We start from the raw sequence: 21,183 nt of genomic DNA, 5'->3' as shown, positions 1-21,183 counted from the left end.
GCATTGGGGGCTGCCAAGGCTGATGTGCTCTATGGTAAATGCTATATGCAGCTAATTTAAAATTATAGTTTTGAGTTCCTCAATTGCATGGAGTATAAAGAGATGAATGTTGGCCCACCTGCGCTTATCGTGCTCAAACATATGGCGTTTTGTCAGTTCGACTTTGCAGCATGCTTTCATTTTCTTTTTTATATTTACATTTTTTTACCTACACACACACACACACACACACACACACTCACATATACACTCACACTCACAGAAACGTAGACAAAACGCTGGCATATATTCATGAACCTGCTGTACATCTGCATAATAGATGGCAGCAGGCGGCGGCAGGTGACGGCACTTGGCGTACATTGCCTTTTATTTTAGTGCCGGGCTGTCTGCTAAGCTGGTTGTCTGGCACTAGCTGCTTTTTGGGCGGTAAGTTTCACACGCACACACACAAACACAAACGCGCACACACAGAGAAATATGGGAAAAAGGCAAACAATGGCTGGCAACCTAGTTATCGCCCGCCATCTTTATTGCATGCAAATGTGCGAAAGGCGGCGGAAAGGAGGCGCGTCTGTTGAAATGGCTGACGTATATGCAATACGTATACGTAATGCACCTTTGCCATGCCTTATAAAACCAACCGCATGCATATTTATCTTTAGTCAGACCCAGCACCAGCACCAGCACCAGAAGCATAGCCAAAGCCAAAGCCAAAGCCCAGGCGCCAGGCGCCAGGCACCAAAAACTATGTGTAGAGCTGCTTTGTGGCATGCATGCCGCACATGTGTGTGCGTGTGTGTGTCTGTGTGCTTGTGTGTGTGCGTGGGTATAAGAAATACGATATCTTAAGTGTTAAACAGGCGCTTTGCCAAACAAACTCGCACCGGCACCAGCTACAAACGAGGCACTGCCACCTTATCTTACCCTGCCTTGCCACGCCCACCTCGTTGCAATTGCAGTTGTCGTAGTCCTCGTACTCGTTCTCGTCCTCGACTTGGAATTCGAAAAATACATATCTGGTAGCGAGCAGAACCAAAAAAAAAAAAAAAAACAGAAAACAACAACATAAATAAAAAAAACAGGCAAAACTACGCCGCAGAAAATAAATAAAAATGCTGCTCACTTCTGCTGCGGCGCGTTTTATGCGCACTTGAACACACACGCACGCACACACACACACAAACTCGCATATAAAGGCGCAAACAGGTGCTAGAGGCTTACCTGTCCTGCTCTCTCGCTCTGCCATTATTTGCCAGGCACTAGCTGCATTTTTGTAGTGCATCGATTCGGTCGCTGCTTATAATTCTACGCCAGAGTTGTGAATGTTTTTCTCAAGTATTTATTTATATACCCTACATACCTCCCCCCTCCCTCTCTTACTTCCACACTGTGCATGGAATTCTCATATGTTGAACTTGAGGGGTATATTATTTGTGCAAGCAGCAACTGGAATCTTTGTCAACAAGCGTTCACGACTTCAGCACCTGGCGTTCTATGCAATTGTTTGCTTGGCTTGATTTGTAGATTTTATCAGCTCTATAATTCAATACAATATTTTTATAATTTTTTTCCGACTTTTGGATATCACCTGGCTCACCATTAATCTATCAATATTCTGTTTTTTATTTATTTTACTATTAAAAATAATTTCTAATTTAATTATTTTCATCATTTTGAACCCTTCTTTAACATAGATATAAATTTATATCTTAGCACGCTTAACGAAACAAGGGATATCTTTTCGTCGTGCATCATTTAGCATTCTAAGTAGTTTTTGCTGAATTAGTTTTCGCGCGCGGGCTAAATGAAAATGCATTGCCCCAATGGCTGGGTTTTTGATTTGATGCGACGAGAAACACACACGAATACAGGCGCCAGGCGCCACCACAGGCATGTTAAAAAAAAAAGAGAACGTTCTAGTCGAGTTTGCTCGACTTAAAAATGCCCAGTACCCTTTCGCCTGCGCCATATCCAATCTATATGAAATTGGAAGTGCATAAAAGTGACATTCACAAGGCTCTAGCTATCTGATATGCCAAAAGAGTAAAATATTGATAATTTGTCGATACTATATAAGAGCATACGTAACAAATGAGATGTTTTCAGCTCGAATAGTTTTCGAGTTATGCTAAAAAAACCTAGTACCTAAATCGATTTGTATCGATACTTTGGAAGTCGGACGAGATATCGATAAGAAATTCAAAATTAGTTGTAAGCATAATATTGAGGCATATCTATTTCAAATTTCAATCCTCTAGCTGTTGTAGTTCCCGAGATCTATGTCTTCATACAGACAGACAGACTGATGCACGTGGCTAAATCGACTCAGCTCCTCTTTCAGCTTTGCCTTTATCTCTCCGCTACATACATGTGCACATAACCAATTTTCCGTATTTATGGGTGCAGGGTATGAAAAACAGCAGCAACAACAACAACATGAACAATAACAAGAACACCAGCAACAAAAGCAAAAAACCCTAATAAGAGTGTTCTGTTTGTAGCTGGCATTTTCAATTTTGATAATGGCATGGCAGCTCCTTGTGCTGGCTTTTTATGCCCATATTCAGAGCTGTATGCAGTATTGAGGTTCGGCCATTAAATTGGAAAACATTTGGGAAAATGCACGGCTTTCGACGTCAGCTCTGTTAATTCTGTTGCCGCAGCTCTGGCCGCTGCCTAATTGCTGTCTATTGCAATATTTGCATCAATTAATTAGCAACGGTTTGCCATTTGTCACGATGCGAACAATGAATTGTTCGGACTGTCTGTCAATAGTCAGTCGCCGCTTTGAGTAGGAGTGCAAAGCATAACTAATTAAAAGTTCTATGTTGGGGCAGCTGGCGTTTAAGGGTTCATGTTGTGGGAACTTTTACACCCGAGCATATGAAATCATTTCTAGGAAATCAAATTTTTCTTTTCTCTTTCTGTTGGTGTGGGAGCTGTGAATTTGGCATGTACCTTTTAAATGGAAAAATAACTTGAATTAAGTATTTGCGATATGCTTCTTATAATGAATGGTATGCAATGGATTTGACTGCGTCATGGCTTTGCATGTTTTTCAGCTCATTTTTTTTTTTGCCTCGTGGCTCATCAAATATCCAGTCACTGGGACATTTGAAAATTGATTTAAAAAACTTTTTTAATTAATTATGATGAGGTCTAAGTGCGCGGAGTGCGCGTTGGCCAATGTCAGCGTCAAAGTCGCCGATCCGCCATTCCCAGCGACAACAACCACCCCCTCCCCTCATCACCCCCGCCCCCCAACCCACCATCCCACGCAATCCATTTGCAGTGCTGCTGGCGTTGATGCTGAGTTTCTGGCTTTGATGCTGCAAATGATGTTCGAGTTGAGTATTTTTTTTTCGCCTTTCGTTTCTTTATCATTGGCATGTTTGAGTTTTCACATTTCAATTTCTGGTATCTTGGAGTTCGCTCATTTATTGCCAACAAGTTCTAGCTGGATTTGGGTATGTGTGTGTGTGTGGGTGTGTGTGTGTTGTATACGTGTGTCTCAAAGTTAAAATTAACAAAAATTGTGCCAAAGATGCTCTCGGGGCGTTTGGGCGTTTCCTCAAACAAGTTTTGTATTAATGAAATTGCAAATACTATGTAAAACTTTTGTACATGTTTCTTTATAAACTGTCAAACTAATAGACTGAGTTTTGGCATGTCGAGTCATTGCCCGTCCCTGGGTCCGTTCGCTGTCAGGACTGACAGTCGGCACTGTCAGTGCGGCACACTGTTCAGCTGCAGCACGAGTGCGCGAGTCCTTGCAGTCGGTTGGCCCGGTTAGTCTGTCAGTTATAGCTGCAGTGCATTTTACAACGCTTCCCGACAGGAGTTGGCCTGCCATGTGTGCAAATATTGGAGCAACTTTCTGCAGCAAAGTTTGTAAATGTATTTCAATGCATAGAAATGAATCTAATTTGTAAAATTTCATACAACAGTTGAAAAGTTATAAACGCGCAGCCACTTGCACTCTGCACACGGTTTCCCTGTCCCTGTTCCCCATATATTTATATACATATGTATATTTATATATATATATTGCCCTGCCAAGCCCGTACCCATAATATGCAAGCCACTTTCCCGATGGTTTGTGTGAAAATGTCGACAACTTGGCATGCAGATTGCAAAGTTTCAAAAAGCAGCATCAGCACCAGCAAAAACAACAAAAACAACAAAAACAGCAACCAAAAAGACAACCCGAGTGTGCTCGACTACAAAAACCTCTGTACCCCTCAGACATATTTTTGGTTTTTAGCACCACACTTTGAATTCTTCCAATCCTAAAATATAGTCCAATATGAATCACAGAATGCAGTTCATTGTCGATGCATTTATGCACAACACACAAACTCATGTGCGTCCAACTGCGAAACTTACGCAGCGATGCTTCTTCCAACTGTGCCACACTTTTGGAAATGTAATCTTGAATAAATTCTATATATGTGACCGATCTTCATGAAATGTTGTGCACATAAAAATGACTTTAAAATGTGTGTGTCTATACCCCAACTGCAAGGCTCTAGCTTTAAAACTGAGTTTATTTTCAATTTTGGGGGTGAATAAAGGGCTGGTGTCCAAAAAGTTAAATATTCCTAATCTGTGTATATATAATATGAGAGTATATTGTGCATATTATCGTTTTAGAGTTCTTCTCAGAGAACCAAGTCTTAAAATCGATTTTATCTATAATTTGGAAGTGGAACGAGATATCGATAAAAAATATTGTTTCTATCGATTATACAGACGGACAGACGGATGGGCATGGCTAAATGGACTCAGCTCTTTCTTACGCTATGGGGTTTGCCACGCCTTCTTCCGCCTTTCACGCACACTGGCACAAAATTATGATACCCCTTATGAACCGTTTTCAATGGGTACAGGGTACAAGAAAAAACTGAGAGCTGAGCAGATTTAAGTGGTGCTTTGTTATGCATAAATAAAATGCTCGGCAAGAAATAAACAGCCAGCCAACGGGTGGCAAATAGTGCAAAAGTACGGGCCAAAACATATTTTCAGTTTATTTAAAATAAATTTTACATTACTTAGCTGCAACTATAAGGCGGGTGCAGCATGGCTCATACAACTCGACCACCCACAGTGAAAGGGCCATGGCGAAAAGTAATTTACGCTCAGCCGGGTTACAAGAAACAAAAAGAAAAAAAAACTTTAGCCAAGCCAGCCTGTGTTTTGGCTTGGGCGCTAGGCACAGCCAACGACAAGCAGCCAAAGACAATTTTGTTGGCACTAATTGAATGTAAATACAATTTTGCTTTGCTGTCAAGTCTTGTGTCTAGCGTCGACGACGCCCAAAAGCGGCAGCAGCAGCAGCGGCGTTGAGGAACCAACCAGGCAGCTCTGTTGACTATGTTGGCGCCGCTCGACGACGACGACGACGACGACTACGACTACGTTGGCAATAAAATGAAACGAGCTGATTGTGTGCTACAAACAAGTGCAGCTGCTGCCAGCAACCTGCCTCATACTCATGCCTGCCACAATTGCAGCAGCAGCAGCAGCAGCAGCAGCTCACAGAGCCGGCTGTTCGGCTCCGGCTGCCTTTCTTGGCGCTGAAGTGTCGTTCTAACGTTTGGCACACAGATCAAGTGCAATGCAACGTGCAAAGTTCCAAAAAAGCGCAAAAATCAACAGTGTAAAATCTTTTATTTAGTGTCATCAAGTGCGATGTTGTTGCCATTGCCAGCTGCAGCTGCTGCTCAATTTGTGACAGCCCGCATTGAGTTTGTGTATGCAGAAATCTCATTTGGTAAAAGCCCAAAATTTAATTAACAAATTGCCAAACATAAGCAACGAACTACTTGTGCCTTGAGTGCATATCCGAAGTGGCAAAAACTTTCGAAATTTTTGCTTATAATGCAATCGACTTTTGGCACTTCAGGTGAAATCTGTCAATAATAAAAGCGTATAAACTAGATTACAGCTATTTTGCATGGACCACAATGTTGATACAATTAAAATGGCGCTTTAATTAAATTAATTTGTATGCGCTTTAAATTGCTTTCAAATTGCGTATACGCAGAAATTTTTTAATTGAATTATTTGGCCTGTGTGCAGAAAATTGCCCATGGACCGTAAGTGCAGTATAGTAGCAATAACAAAGTGTAAAACAATACATCCATCAAACAAGTAAGAGGTTCTAGTCGGGAGCTCCGACTAGGGGATACCCTGAACCCTCTTCTTCCAACAGGCGGTAGGTATAAAATGAAAGATACTTGATATATATATACTATTCTAGAAGCTTCATGTCTAGTTTGGTGACTCTAGCTCATATTATTTGCCGAAATTGCTCATAAAACTGGATTTCGATATCGATTTTTATCGATTACTTGGAAACGGGGCAAGTTATCGAATATCGGAAACAAACTTGATTTGCGATCTGTACTAGGGGGACCTACAGCTAAAATTTCAAGTCTCTAGCTCTTATAGGTTCTGATATCCTTTCGTTCATACATACGGACAGTCGGACGGACAGACGGACGGACATGGCTAAATCGACTCGGCTATTGATGCTGATCAATATATATACTTTATGGGGTCGGAGATGCTTCCTTCTGCCTGTTGCATTTGCTCAAATACATTATACCCTCTTTACCCATTTTCAATGGGTTCAGGGTATAAAAATAACACCAACAGCTGCTGCTGCGATTGTTGTTGTTGTTGTTGTTTAGCAGGCACAACCACGTAGCCCAGCCAAAGGCAAAGGCCACATTTTATATCCATTACATATGGGCTTAAATGGTCTATAATCAAATAAGCCTCGCGGGCAACAAGCACGTCTACAATATATTCCAACACAGTTTCGTTGACGCCAATTTCATCAAAATATAACATTTTGGTTTTGAATTCTGAATAACTAAATTCGATGCATTTTATAAAGTAAATTAAGGTGATACAAAATAAAAAATATAAACAAAATTAACTGCTCTTTCTATGCGGTTAATTAATTCTATTTTTAGGTGCATGATATTTAATTACAATTTTTTTTTAGAACAGAAAAACTATATGTTAATACCGTAAAGAAAGTTAATTTTATTTGAAAGTTCATATTACTACATACACATTTCAATCAATTTAAAATTTTGACGTGCAGCTTTTAGAATCGTTATAAATTTTAGATAGTCGATTCTTTATTATGTATATTATATTTAGCCTAGAATATCCTAGGATTTCGAAAAGTTTATTTTCGGACTTAAGTTTATTAGGGTTTTTATACTATTAATCTTTCTTATCAATAAAATTAACGGATAAAAATTCACTTTTTTATATTTAAACTAGCGGGTATAACCCGGCCTTGCCCGTGGCACGTATGTTATTAAATCAATGTTCTCAAAAAAATTTGAAATGATTTTGAAACTGATCGGACGGTAAACAAATAACTTTCATACAAACGTTTTCCGCTAATTTACCACTGTTGCGAGTGGAATTCCAAAATCGCTGAAAGACGAATTCATTACATTCTTATGTAGAGCTTTGAAAATAGGATTGAAGCAAATCGGAGACAATTTAAAACTTCGCACAAAAAATCTTTGAGTCGCATTCCACCCGAAAAAGTTTGGATTCTGCGAAAAGTGTGAAACACGTCTCAAATGATTTTTCTTATAGATCTCTGCAAATGAATTTGAGCGCGAAACGTCACCCACCAAATCTTTGACCTCCATTTCCACCAAGGAGGAACGTATTTTTCGAAAAGTGTGGAACACCCCTCAAATGAATTTGAACAAAGATCTTTGAAAATAAGTTTGAGGCCGATCCGATGGTAAATAAAAAAGTTACATACAAACGTTTTTCGCGATTTTGCCACTCTTGCGGGTGGAATTTCCCGAAACCCCGTCTTAACGTGCACCTACATTACAACAGCTTCCTAGCTGTTACGGTTTGGCCTCTGCGTTGATCACCAATCAGTCAGTCAGTCAGTCAGTCAGTCAGTCAGTCAGTCAGTCAGTCAGTCAGTCAGGACAAACAGTTTTATATATAGAGATAAATTTAAGAAATTAGATAATTTTTTTTTAGCATATTTAGCCATACACTCTAGAATATTAAAAGCAATTTTTGACTTAAATCAATTATCAATAATACTTACAAACAGCAATTCACTTTTTAATATTTATATATGAATAAGTTAATTTCTGACGTATATAAAAATATATTATTAATCTTTCTCATCAATAAAATGAACGCACTGAAATGCACTTTTTTATATTAAAATGAGGTTTAGAAATAAGATTATTTTTTTGCTTATCTAGCCATATATCCTAAAATATAGTATATATATTTAATCTCTATTATCAACATTAACATCTATTATTAGTGTATGTATATTATTAATTCATAATTAATAAAATGAACGCAAACTAACTTTTTAGTATTTATTTTTTATAAATGTTTATTGTATTGAATCAAAAATAACATACTTTTTTTTAAGAGTAAAAAAATTAATATAGGAAATTCGATAGAATAAAAATATTAAATGTTATATTGTTCATTTGTCAAAATTTAAGAAATTCGGTTATTTATTTGCATAACTAGCCATAAATCAATAAGTAACCACTTGATTTATGCAGAATAGATTATAAATATTGTAAAATGTTCCATAATCCGTAAAATCATCGAACAGAAATCCATTTTTAATATTAAATTTTTTTTTTAAATTAGATTACTTACTTTCATATCTAGCATGATATCCTAGAAAAGGAATAAATTAATTTTTGACTTAAATTTACAAGAGTATAGATACTATTAATCTCTATTAACGAATAAACAAACCAACAGAAATTCACCTTTAAATATTAAAATAAATTTTAAAAATTCGATTAGATACTTGTATTTTTAGCTTTAAACTTTTTAATGTGCAGTTTTTAGTATTCAAATAAATTGTAAAAAAATATTTAATAACTGGCTCGAGGTCCGGGGTTTAATTTATTAAAATCAAAAATGTAGAAATATAAAAAATTTGATTTAATATATTTCTTATTTATTATTTGATTATTTATTTGCATATTTAGCCATATATCCTTAAATATCAATGAGTAAATTCTTGATTTAAGCTATATAGAGTATAAACATTGTAAAACTCTATAATCTTTTAATTGAATGAACAGAAATGTCCTTTTTTAAAATTTAAAAAAATGTTAGAAAATCGATTGCTATCTTACATATCTAGCCTGATATCCTAGAATAGAATTTAATTTTTTATATTCTATTATTTATTTGCGTATCTAGCCATATATATCAAAATAACTAAATTATTTACTAAAGCTTTATAGAGTATAAATATTGTAAAACTCTATTATCCATAAAATGAACTAAACGAATTATAACTTTTAATATTAATATATATTTTAGAAATACTTTTTAATATTAAAATAAATTTTCTATTCTTTTCTATTCCATTATTTATTTAGCTATCTATCCTGATTTCCTAGTCCAGCAATAGCTAAATGTTTGACTTTCCACATTTTAGTATGTAAATAAATTTTATAAACGTAATAGAATCTAAATTTTCTATCCACAATTGATGTGCTTACAGGGTATTTTGCAGACAATATCAGCACATCTTTTGCCTTTATTTGCATTTAATTGAATTTAGAATATATAGGTATAAAATATAGACATACATATATATACATATATATCTAATTAAAATCGGATACCTTGAATATTGACTGGCTGAAATTGAGCTGAAATGTAATATCTATACACTGTTAACAACAATGGATTTGAACTAGTAAAAAAGGTTTGGCAATACATGACATTATAAAGTGTTGTCAAAAAATAAACAACAATTATAATTAATTCGTTATCAATTAATATTTGTAGTTGGATTATTGCGCACTGTGCTTATTTCTTGACAACAACAATTGCTGCATCAGGTAAATGTAATTGCGAGTCATGTAAATGTAAAATACACAAAATAAAGAGTCAAATTGAATTGTGTAATATGTGTAATTTACATAATTGCATAACGGCTTTTGAGTAGCTACCTCACAAACACACACACACACAAACATACACACACTTTGATTTCCATGGTTGCAGTTGTTGTTGTTGTTGGTGTTGTTAGTGACATGTTTGCAATTTGCACACTCATCGCTTTGCTGTTGGTTCATTTATGCAGAGCACTTGCAGAACTTGTAAATGTTCATTATCATTTCCCATTAGCATGCATATGGAACGTAATTTTCGCATTCAACGCTGTGCGGCAATGCCGGTTGGCATGCATTCAGTATGCATTCTGTTGCCAGCAGGATGCTGGTGTATTGTATTAGGCGGCATCAAGCGTGTCCCTTTATGCTAGATTTTCTGTTGCTCCCATGTGCGCCAATAAACGCATCCTTCTGGCGACAAGTCGCGACGCATGCCTGATAGGCAGTTGTGCAATCAAATCAGCATCAAATCATACCAAAATTGAGTTAATTTTCCCCCTCGCGCACAGTTCATTGGGCAAGCGCATGGTATTGCGGTTTTTGCATTTTAACTAACGTTGAAAATTTTAAATGCATTTTTGTCACAGTCTCTGCATGGTGGGTTGGGGAGCTGGAGTGGTGGTGGGGGGGTTGCAAACAATGCGGCCAGGCGCAAAAGCAAGGCTTGATTGCGTTTCCGTTTAATGCAATTTTGTGGTATGAAATGCAATAATTTGTCGTGGCCCATGTGCCGCTGGGTGTTGCAGCCACATGTGTGTGAGTGGGTGTGCGAGTGTGTGATTGTGGGTGTGTCCGGCACTGTGGTTAGTCCCAGTGCCTGGGGCGTCTGAGGAAATGCGCCAGTTGACGCGTTTGCGTCACTTGTGTGTTAATATTTTGCCGATTGGCGCTGCAATATTTTGTCATTGGCAAACCATTATGAATTTATTTATTATTTTCCTGTCGGCTCTATGAAATATTTTCGCGTTGATTGCGTTTGTTTATGAGTGTGCGCCGGTGTGTGTGTGCGTCTGTGCGTGTGTGCGTGTGTGCGTGAGCATGTGCTTGCGACGAAATAACGCGGCGTATGCATGATTTTCAATTCGTTTTGGGCGGACGTGTGTTTTTAGCATTTCGCGTTGTTGCACGCAAATTAAAGTGCAGGCAAGCAGAAATTCAATCTCTTATTTGGTGATTGTGTTTTTTTTTTTTGGTCGATTTTCAAAAGTCCCTTCATTTTCGTACTCCGGCTGTTTTGAATTAGGGAAAGCGCACGTTTTATTGTTTGTTTCAATTGCCTGGCTGACGAGCAGGACGAACGAACGAACGAACACCCGGCTCAAGAAGGACGAACGTAATCAGCAAATGTGCCAACCGGCGAGCAAATTTCAGGTTTTGGCCCCAAAAGCAAAATTAGTTCAATTTGTTCAAAATCAAGCTAACGTCTGTACGTATACGGATGTGTGTCCTAATGTACCAGACAAAAGTAGCAGACAAACCAAAAAAGAAGATAAAATAACCAAAAAAAAAAACATAGAAGATGCAGAGCAAGAGAAGCGACTAATTCTATTTAGCATTCGGCAGAACGACTATGACGTTGGCTAACTGGCATTATTTTTATTTTTGTTTTTCCATTTTGTACGTAGGTCCTGTTCGCAGCCGTGCAAATGAACTCCGGCTAATTACTCAATGCAAATTAAAATTCATGTCAAGCAGATTGGATTATCCTCACGCAACATTAAATGTCGCGTTTAGCCAGGCAGCAGGAAAGGTGTTTTTCCATTTTGCCTTTGCTCTTTTAGTTCTGACGAGTTTCGCGCAAAATGGACAACTCGAATCAGGAGCGGAAAGGACAAAGGTGGGGCAAATGGAAGGTAACGAAGACAACGCTTCACAGCGTTCAGAGGGTGGAAGCGCAGCGCAGAGAAATCTCTTTTGAAATGCTAATGTAAAAATTCTTTAAAGAAAATTACGCAATACATTATTTTGGTTTATTTTGCATTAAAAGTCAATTTAGTGTTAAGGCACAACAACAACAAAAAAGGGAGAAAAAAACATGCGAACAGCAGAAAAAAAGGGCAGCTAAGCGGGCGCCCCAAAAAACAAAAACAAAAGCAACAACAACAACAACAACACAGCGCAGCGCCACAAAAAGGAGCTGTAGAGCGTAAAGAGCGCAACAGGATTGGGCACGGATACGGACAGGGAGACGGAAACGAGCCAGGCTTTCCAGGCGTGAACCTGGACGCGAACCGGCCGGGCCATGACAACGCAACTAACTACAGTTTGTGCCCGACGTAAATAACAAACGACCGAAAGTTAGCATTTTTATTTTGCATTTTAAGTTGATTTGCCGGCTGCGTGCTGAGCGTAGTGTCAACGGCACTCAGTCCGTAGACCCGAACAGAGCAGGCATTAAAAAAAAACCAAAAACAACAACAAAAGAAACAGCCAAACACACCCACACGTTCACATATTCCACAGATGTGAGAGTGGGCAATGGTGGACGGTGGGCAAAATGTGCCACATACTGCTCAGTACCACTGTAGATTTTGAAAAAATAAAATCTGTATCTCATGGGGAGTATTGATGTAAGCTTCTAATTGTTTTTATCATTATTTCTGTGTTACACTATTAAATTTATATTCGTTTTCGTTTTCCTATCATTAATTTATTTACAATTTTATTTTTTCTCACTTTCATTTTGTTTGATAATTTGTTTTTGAAGCTGCGTTATTCTTAAATTTCGGTCGCGATGTTCGTTCAACCATTTGGGGCAAATGGGATTATGAGCCTTAAACACTTCATTTCACAATGTGCAACAAAAACATTATTATGGCTACTTTGGTGCTTTTTTATTTTTTTGCGAATAATTTATTTTTATTTTTACAATTTTTTTCAACATTTTCCACCATTGTGCATTTGTGTCCTTTTTTCGTCTTATGCTTTGCGTGGGGGCTGCTGCGGCACGCTGCTCTTTATCTATTAAAACGCCTTCCAATTTGCATATTTCTGCAGCTGTAACAGCTGTCAACGCTGGACAGTGATGATGGCGGCGGCGGCGGCGGCGGCAGCGGTCCCGACTGCGACGCCGGCTGAGCAGCGGCGTAGGACTTATTGTAACAGCAAACGAGGAGCAGCTCTTAAGATAATGTACTCCATCCTCTTCCCCCACACGTACTCTCTGCTCAGCTGATGAGTGCGAAGCTTCTCGCGCAAATTAAAGCTCTCGTCTGCATTTACGGGAGAGAACATACTAAAAAAAAATGCAACAATCGTGTGGTTAATGTGCTCGACGAGAAGATATCCCATGCTTGACTTTGAAGAAAAAAATTGTTGTAACATTATTGCAGGGAGTTAGAATAAACAAGGTAACGCAATTTGAATTCTCTGAAGAACAACTCTGAGCTAGCAAAGCATAGAAAAACAAGATTAATCGAATATTATAAAGTATTTTTAGACATAACTGTACAACATACTTATCGCATTTTACTGTGAATGCAGGGTATGAAAGAGAAGGAACACTTAACAATGCGTTTGTCCAGTTCTATTAATGACCTATAATGCATAGCATATTAGCTGGGAGGTCAAAGCAAATGGAATAAAAACTGTATTGTGCATATGGCATTAAAAATGAATTGCGTAATTTTGTAAAAAGTTCGTTTAGTTTGATTGTTAACAACAACATGCTCCAAAAATGTCTTCTGTTTTCATGGATATTGTGTTTGCGGAAGGGCATTTGTATAGTCGAAACAGCGGCATCCACTTGACTATTTTATTTTATTGTGTTTCTCTGTTCGGCTTGTTACGCTGTCGCATTACCTACATCAAGTGTCACTTTAAAACGCATTTTTCTTTTCGTCCGGCCCCGTCCGGCCCCTCAACCCCTCAACGCTTCAAGTACTGCTCAAAGCTGTCGGCACTGTGCTTATCTAAGGGCTATTGTTTGGTATGCCCGTCGCGGCGCTTGTAAACAATTCCATGCACATTAAGTTCCAATTAAGTAACATTCAAGCCGAATCGCTGGCCGTCGCCGGTTTGTTGCCGTCGTCTATGGGTAAATTGCGGTTTGTTTGGTTTTTGGGTGGCAGCAGCACCTCCTACACCAACAGCAGCAGCAGCAGCAGATTGCTTTGTTAATATTAATTTGTCATTAATTTCAACGACATCAGCTTACAAGCAGCTCGTTTAAAATGCATTGATAAGCCAAGTGGCCTGGCTGCCAGCTGTTTTCCTACACACCCGGCCAACACACACACACACAGCCATCAGATAAGTTTAATGCGCTTTAAACTGTTTGGCTACGGCTTGGGGGCTGTCTTTGTGAGTGCTTTGCAGCAGCTCCTTGGTCAAGTCAAGTCCTTTTCAAAACTAAACACAACTGTTGCTTGCGCTCTTGTACGCTCAAAGGGTGCGAGCTTTTTAGTTGCGGCCTGACCGCGACCGTTTTCTTCTCGTCTTAACCTGTCTATCTAGCCATCAGTTAATGGCCAATCTTTTTTAATACCCTACAAAGCCAATGATTCAACGGGTCTACTGCCGTGGGCGCATAATGTATATATATATATAGTTAAAGGATAAGCAAATACAATGAGGGATATTTGAAAAACAATTTGATTTTCTAAACAAATATGCGTTGTATATCATAAGAGAACCTGTGCCATAGAACTCTTAAGTTGTCATCTTGTCAGCCGTGGTTTGAGTGTTTGCTAGTCAAATTGCTAGACTTTCGTACTGCCAAAGGATAAGCTGCTAATGTGTTCTTGGAAGCAACCTTTTTTTTTGCATAGCGTTGAACTATGCAATAGTAAATACTCAACTGGAAAGGTCTTTATTCAGCGCTACTTTGTACAACATTTACATGTAAACAAGCAGTCCAGAAGAATGCATAAAGCTTATGTTGCCTAGCAGGTTCACAGCCATTCAGATAGCCAGTGAGCCACGCAATGCCAGCTTAGCTTCACTTGGCTACAAAATATTCTGGGCAAAGGCTTTGACCATTCTGGCTGGCAGCGCATAAAGGGCACGCATAGTGCGCTCTCTCAATGCAGCCGCAGCAGTCAAAAGCTGAAAGGGACCACTCTGTTACCTTTCAATGGGCAAAGAAAAAAAAATATATATATATAGAAAAAATAGAGGTGTTATCTGATTGCCATTTTAAACACAGCTGGCGGCGAGGGCATTTAAAAGCCGAGCAAAACAAATACGCGCACATAAAAAATTAAATCACATGCATAGACTATTCACTGGATACACTGAAGAGCTGCTCAAAGGGGCATTAAAAAGAATTGCACACAAAGTATTTGCAGTTGCAAAGTGGCAAATAGATGCTGGCAATTGCAAATTCTGAAATTCTCGGTATTTTCCAACCACAAGTATCTTTCGTATATATGTATATATGTTATTTGAATAGTTGGTCAGCTAATGATGGAACCAACTGGATAAGCATCGGATCTTAGGCCACATGCTAACAATAAAGTATTTCGCTGGCGAAATGTTTTGAAAAGTTCAGCTTACAGTATGCTTAAATTTGCAATTCGTTTATAGCTTCAATGCAAATAAATGTTCTTTAAAAACTCACTTCAATCATTAGGTAAGAGCATTACAGCTTTATCAATGCTCACATTCTAGCATTAGTCTCAGCTTCACCTCCTTTGCAATTGGTCTATCGCTTTGACCAAGTCTGTTTGCTTTCACGGTGCACGGAGAGGCGGACTGAATGTTTTAAGCTTGTGCAGCTGTGCGTATGAGCAATGCAACTTGACTGAAGTCACACTAATTAAATGGCACTACACAACTTGGACTTACGACATGGATAATGACGCTCCGCTGGCGCCTTGCTGACACAGTGCTCTGCAGCAGTATCGGTAATTAAAATCTAAAAAGGATACAGCTCTTCCTGTCTGCCGTTGCAGCCGCGTGCCTCACACTCATTCTCCAAGTAGCCCGCTGGCACTCGCTGCTATTTGCTTAAGCTGTAGTTATCGCCAGCTGTGCGTTGCATGTGTGCGTGTGTGTGTGTGTGTGTGTGTGTGTGAGTGAGTGTGCCACAACCGAGTGCTCTTGTTAACGTTGGGGTAAGCAAATAATGAGGTGAGCCACACGAGCTTTTAATGAATGAAAGCAGTAATCGTTTTGAATTGCAGAGCATTTAAGCGTGTCAAAGGAACAGGACATGGTGCACAGGACATTGGACATCAGGTAAATACGCTAGCGAATAGCTATTTAGGTAAAACATTTGGACTCAATTTTCCACCATTAATCTATACACATATATTTTGATTGACAATTTGATTTTACATGAATGGCGATAGCTGGGAGAGGCCGAAACTGCCGGAGAACGGATATCCAAAACTATAACCATAACCGTAAGGACGACCATAATATCCGCTGCCCAACAGGCCGCCGCCGTACGTACTGCCATAAGGATAATAAGGATTACGCATGCCAGCACCATATCCTCCATATCCTCCATATCCACCATATCCACCGTAGCCGCCATATCCACCGTAGCCGCCATATCCGCCATATCCTATGCCTCCAATGCCTCCAATGCCTCCAATTCCTCCAATACCGCCCCCATAGCCGCCAATGCCACCCAATGCACCGCCATAGGCTCCATACCCGCTGCCATAATTCGAGGGATAGCCTCCAAGGCCGATTTGTCTGGCAACGCGTGCTCCGCCCGCCGCCCCTGACTGTGCCTCCGGCCTGGCCGCATCCTCCTCCTTCAGGGGCTGGCCAACTGTTGCGTCCAAGTGGCAGGCGACGATTAGCAGCGCATATAATCCAAATAAGGCGCAGTTCCGCATTGTGCCGGGACTCCTTAAGCTGTTTACCTAGCGAGCTGCTTGAATTTGTGTATAGCTGTTGTTATGTGGTGACCGTGTGGTTTGTGCGTTCGTGTGGTGCTGTGTGGTGCAGCCAACTGTGACCCGGCCAGCAAATGTTTTGGCCATTTATAGCCTTAGAACTTTGCGCATAAAATAGAAACTTTTGTTTCGCTTCTTTTTTTTTGTGTTGTCGCTTTTTGTTGTTGTTGTTGCTTGTTAGCGAAATGAGACGCTAATGTAAACGTCATAAAACAAACTATTTAAATATGCGATTGCGGCCAAAATGGAACAAAAAGCCAATTCATGTGGCCCGGCCAGCAGCTACCAGTTGCCATTGGGCCGCACGCTAAGTGGCGTTCATGAAATCGAATGGCTCGCTGGATGTTTAAAGGGCAAAACATTTCACTTTGCGCCAGGTAACTTCAACTTTTGCTTCCGTTCCCGTTCCTGTTAACCTTAACCAGCGCTTGCGGTCAGGTAAGCTGTGCAAATGTGCTAATTTCATTTGAAGGTTAGTTATGCTATTGACCAGGCCAAGACCCCTTGGGCCGACACCGGGCGTACCGCACAAGGCTCGCCGCACGCACACGTCATAAGCTTCAACTTTTGGTGCGTAAGTGTAAATTGCTGTTTGCTGTTTGTTGTTTGTTGTTGTTGTTTGTTGGTGTTGGTGTCGGTGTTGCTGTTGTTGTTATTATTGCTGCTCTTGCTGTTGTTTGCCTATATGCCAGCTTGTTTGTTCGCGTGTTTGTTTTTGTTTGGCTAGCTGTTTGTTTTATGCGCGACCTGGCCATTAACAATGCTCGATGGCTCTATGCTTCTTGCCACTTTGCCACTTTTTTTTTCAAAAATTCTATAGCTTAAGCCAAATCCACAGGCAGCGCCATCGCATCAATTTTTATTCATTTATGCAAAATGATCGCCTCATCGCAGAGTTGTTGTTGTTGTTTAATTTGCTTATTCAAATTTAAACGTTTTAAGCCAGTTCAAAAAGTGGGTCAATTAACGACGTCAACATCAATAGCTGCACATTTTGGTGTGTCAGCCTGGGCCAGAAATCTATACCATCCAAATTCAGCTAGGCTAGTCGTCACCAGCGGTCAGCATACAAGCCAGCTGCATAAATTAGCGTCGGGCCAAAACAAAAAACAGTTTAAATTAAAATTGCATACTAGTTGTGGTCTGGTCAAATGCACAGATAGAGAGAGAGAAAGAAAGAGAGAAATATAGAGGAAAAGGGAGAGTGGGAGCGAGGGAGAGAAAGAGAGAGGAGACAGATAGGGAGAGAGGGATAGAGAGAAAGCCAGAGGGAAAGGGCGAAAACTCTAGCTAGAGAGAAAGTGAAAGAGAGAGAGAGAGCGAGGGAAAGATAGAAGAGAAGGGAGAAACATAGATAGAACGAGAGATTAGGGGAAGAGAAATAGAGAGAGAGAGAGAGAAACATAGGTAGAGAGAGAAGGAGAGAGACAGAGAGAGGAACAAAGAACGAGAGGAGAAGAGAGGTAGAAAGAGGGAGAGAAATGGAGGTGATTAAATACAGTTATATGGCTTAGAAGTACTTTGATGGAACAACTTTATTTTAAAGCGATTACTTTTATAGCGACCATATAATAACTAGTTTTGCAGATGCATATGTTAAGAATAGTAGTGCTTAGTTTGGTTCAAATATCTTGAATAACAGAACAGTATTCCATACAAAAACTCAACCGCTTGTTCCTATACAACCAAATGATATAGTAGTCCGTAAGATTTTGTTCTTGTATAAGATTTATTTGTTAGATATATTAGGGAGAGTAACAGGATCAACAGGCGACTCTGTCTGTACGATCGCGTCGATCTCAATAACTACAATCTAGTGACTTGAAATCTTGAATCCCCCTAGAAGATTAAGTTTGATTTAACTCCTTGATAAATTGTCTTGAATCCATGCAATCTCGATATCGAAATCTGGGTCTGAGAGCAAGTATAATATAATATTTCACTTACCAATTGAAATCCTGCTTTAGAGAATATCTCGGAACATGTATGTCGTATAGAATACACAGATCCAGAATATTTCCTTTCTCTACAAAATTGTTAGAAACTTATTTTTTGGGCTTTCCCGACTAGAGAATTCTTACTTGTTTTTATTAAATTGTTAAAAATGTATATTTTGAGCGGAAACATGTGCGTTGCCCAGTAAAGCCATTTAAATGGCTGGCTGGCAGCCAGTTGAGCAGCCACTTGACCAGCTGCCCTTGGTGCATTGGGAGGGCAACTGAGCGGACTTGTCTGGTTGCCTAATAAGTTTCCGTTATTATTATAGAGCAAGGGGCTATTGTTGTTGCTGTTGTTTACGCTTAGCTAGACAGTTAATATAAAATGCTCTACTCGGAGTATTCATTTCATTTGGGAGTTAGGGCAATGTTTATGCCTGGCCAAAAGTTTACGCAGTTTCAGCCAAACCACTTCTAGTTTTATGGTCCTGCTATCGCTTAGCCAAAGTGTTGGCGAATTCATATGAATTGGCTCAGTTCCTTTGGAAGCAGCGCCAACTTTCTGGCAATTAGACCTTGGCAAAGAAGCCGATGCTGCTCGATGCTGCTCGATGCTGCTCGTGTAGTCAAACTAAAGTTTTGCAACAAAAATCAGTAAATTAAATTTCTGTTTGATTTAAAGTAGATGCTGGTGGAGTTTAACTAATTTACCCGATTGTTAAGTCGATTGACGGCTAAGCTCAAACCTATTTGCGGCAATTACTCGGGCACCAAATCTTTTGTGCAAAAAAGCGCTTGAGGCGCTTTGTACAAAATAAAATAAATAAATAAATGCTGCTATTTATAACAAAGAAATGAATTGCACCTTATCTCAATTGCCAGCCAGGCATTTTGGTCTCAAATTGCCTCCCCCACATTTCTAGTGGGCGTTTGTCGATAAAGATTAAAGGCTGACTGTAACATTTCGCTTTTGACAAGCGGATTTTATTGTTAAAAAATTAACTCGGCTTTAAATTTACGCCTTTTGTTATCCCTTGACCTTAGCATGTTCGACACGCACACAAAAACGCACACACACACACACAAACGTTCGCCCCCGCCCACATTTATAAAAGTTTCTTTCAGCCTCTATGTGCGCTAAAGGAAAAAATGTCTTTAGATTGAAGCTATGGCCTGGCATTTCATGGCATACCCTTACAGATGCCGATGCGATGCTTTAAGAAACATTTTTTGAAAGTTTTCAAAGAATAAATGTTTGATATGCCGTTAAAAAGGATGTTCAAGAAAATTGTTTATATATTCTTGAGCGACATTCAAAAGTTGATAACAAACAAGACTCTATATGTAAATAGCTGGCCAGGGGCGTTAGAGTGTGAAAGTATCTTGACTTTCTTGCCTCGCCATGTCATATCTTATCGAGGGCGTGTCTCAATAAATCTACAGCACCTCTGTGCAATATTTGGGATGTATCCATCCATCCAGGGGACCCAACAGCTGGCAGCAGGAGCAGCACGAGCCCTACTAACTGATTATCCATGTTGTCCGAGAAGAGCAGCGGCAGCAGCTGATTGATTTGTTATTGAAAATATTAGGCCTGCTTGGAAACTGGGATCGATTTCGGCATGGTGTTGGATGGGGGGCGTGGCTGAAACGTGCTGTTGGATACGCTTGAAACTTTTATAACTTTATGAGGGCGCTGTAATTTGATATCGCAAAGTTTTTTATTGCCTTTTATAGGCTTATAATTTGGCCGCGATGCTGTTGCTGTTGCTGTTGTTGTGAGCTATTGCTGGCATTGTTGTGGCAGCAAGAGCCGGCTGGGTTGGCTGGCCCACAGGGCGTATGCTTGTTGTGGCAGCTTTTTGTTTACACGTTATTTATGGCTTATAAATACGAGTACGTCTGTTCGTAAGCATGTATCATTTACGTTTTGAGGGGCACTCGGGGGCTCAGAGGCTCGGAGGCTCGGCTTTGGGAAATTGTAAACAACTTACATGTGGCCTCTGTGCGCACGAAATCTCTTAATGAGCATTCGAATTGGCATAATGCTGACAATGAAATTTCGTATACGTATAATTGGATTAGTGGTCTGTGTACTTAGCTTATTGTTGTTATTGTTGTTCCCATTTTGTTGTTGCTGTTGCTGTTTCTTCCACGATATAATTAGCAACGAGTGAGTCCCAGAACAGGTTAGTTTTGTCATGCGGCAGGCTTACTGCTTATTCTGGCAATAGAACAACACTTGAGGTAGCAGCGAGCTCATGGCCTGCGGCTCTTAAAGGGGATTTTTCTTGGCCATTTGATAATGCTCAGGAAATTTAATTGCTCGAAAGGGTCAGCGGCTCGTTAAGAATTAACGGGCATGCCGCTGCTTCTCCCTATATAAAGAGTCAAGTTGAGTGTTTGCCACATTTCAGTAGACTCGGTGCCCCACAGCGAAGGGCA

General features: G+C 39.7%; 1 protein-coding gene across 1 annotated transcript; it reads left to right on the top strand.

The window, feature by feature from the left end:
• Positions 1–15,956: 15,956 nt before the first annotated feature.
• On the top strand, positions 15,957–16,937 carry LOC135438512 (uncharacterized). The gene is made up of 3 exons (XM_064696840.1): positions 15,957–16,022; positions 16,076–16,130; positions 16,244–16,937. The coding sequence occupies exons 1-3, from the start codon at positions 16,018–16,020 to the stop codon at positions 16,625–16,627; spliced, it is 444 nt and encodes a 147-aa protein (XP_064552910.1). The 5' UTR covers positions 15,957–16,017; the 3' UTR covers positions 16,628–16,937.
• The last annotated feature ends 4,246 nt before the right edge of the window (positions 16,938–21,183 follow it).

The sequence above is a fragment of the Drosophila montana genome, unplaced genomic scaffold (genome assembly GCF_035044405.1).
Source record: "Drosophila montana isolate Dmon_TW-CO22-7 unplaced genomic scaffold, ASM3504440v1 contig_3848_1, whole genome shotgun sequence".
In the NCBI taxonomy this organism is placed as follows: Eukaryota; Metazoa; Arthropoda; class Insecta; order Diptera; family Drosophilidae; genus Drosophila; species Drosophila montana.
The sequence above is the reverse complement of the archived record's forward strand: the minus strand, read 5'-3'. Positions and strand labels throughout refer to the sequence as shown.

What these genes read in the sequence shown, in the direction of transcription:
- LOC135438512 (XM_064696840.1), top strand. An exon ending in CACAGGACATTGGACATCAG is followed by an intron (nt 16,131 to 16,243) that starts GTAAATACGCTA and finishes GAATGGCGATAG; the next exon opens with CTGGGAGAGGCCGAAACTGC.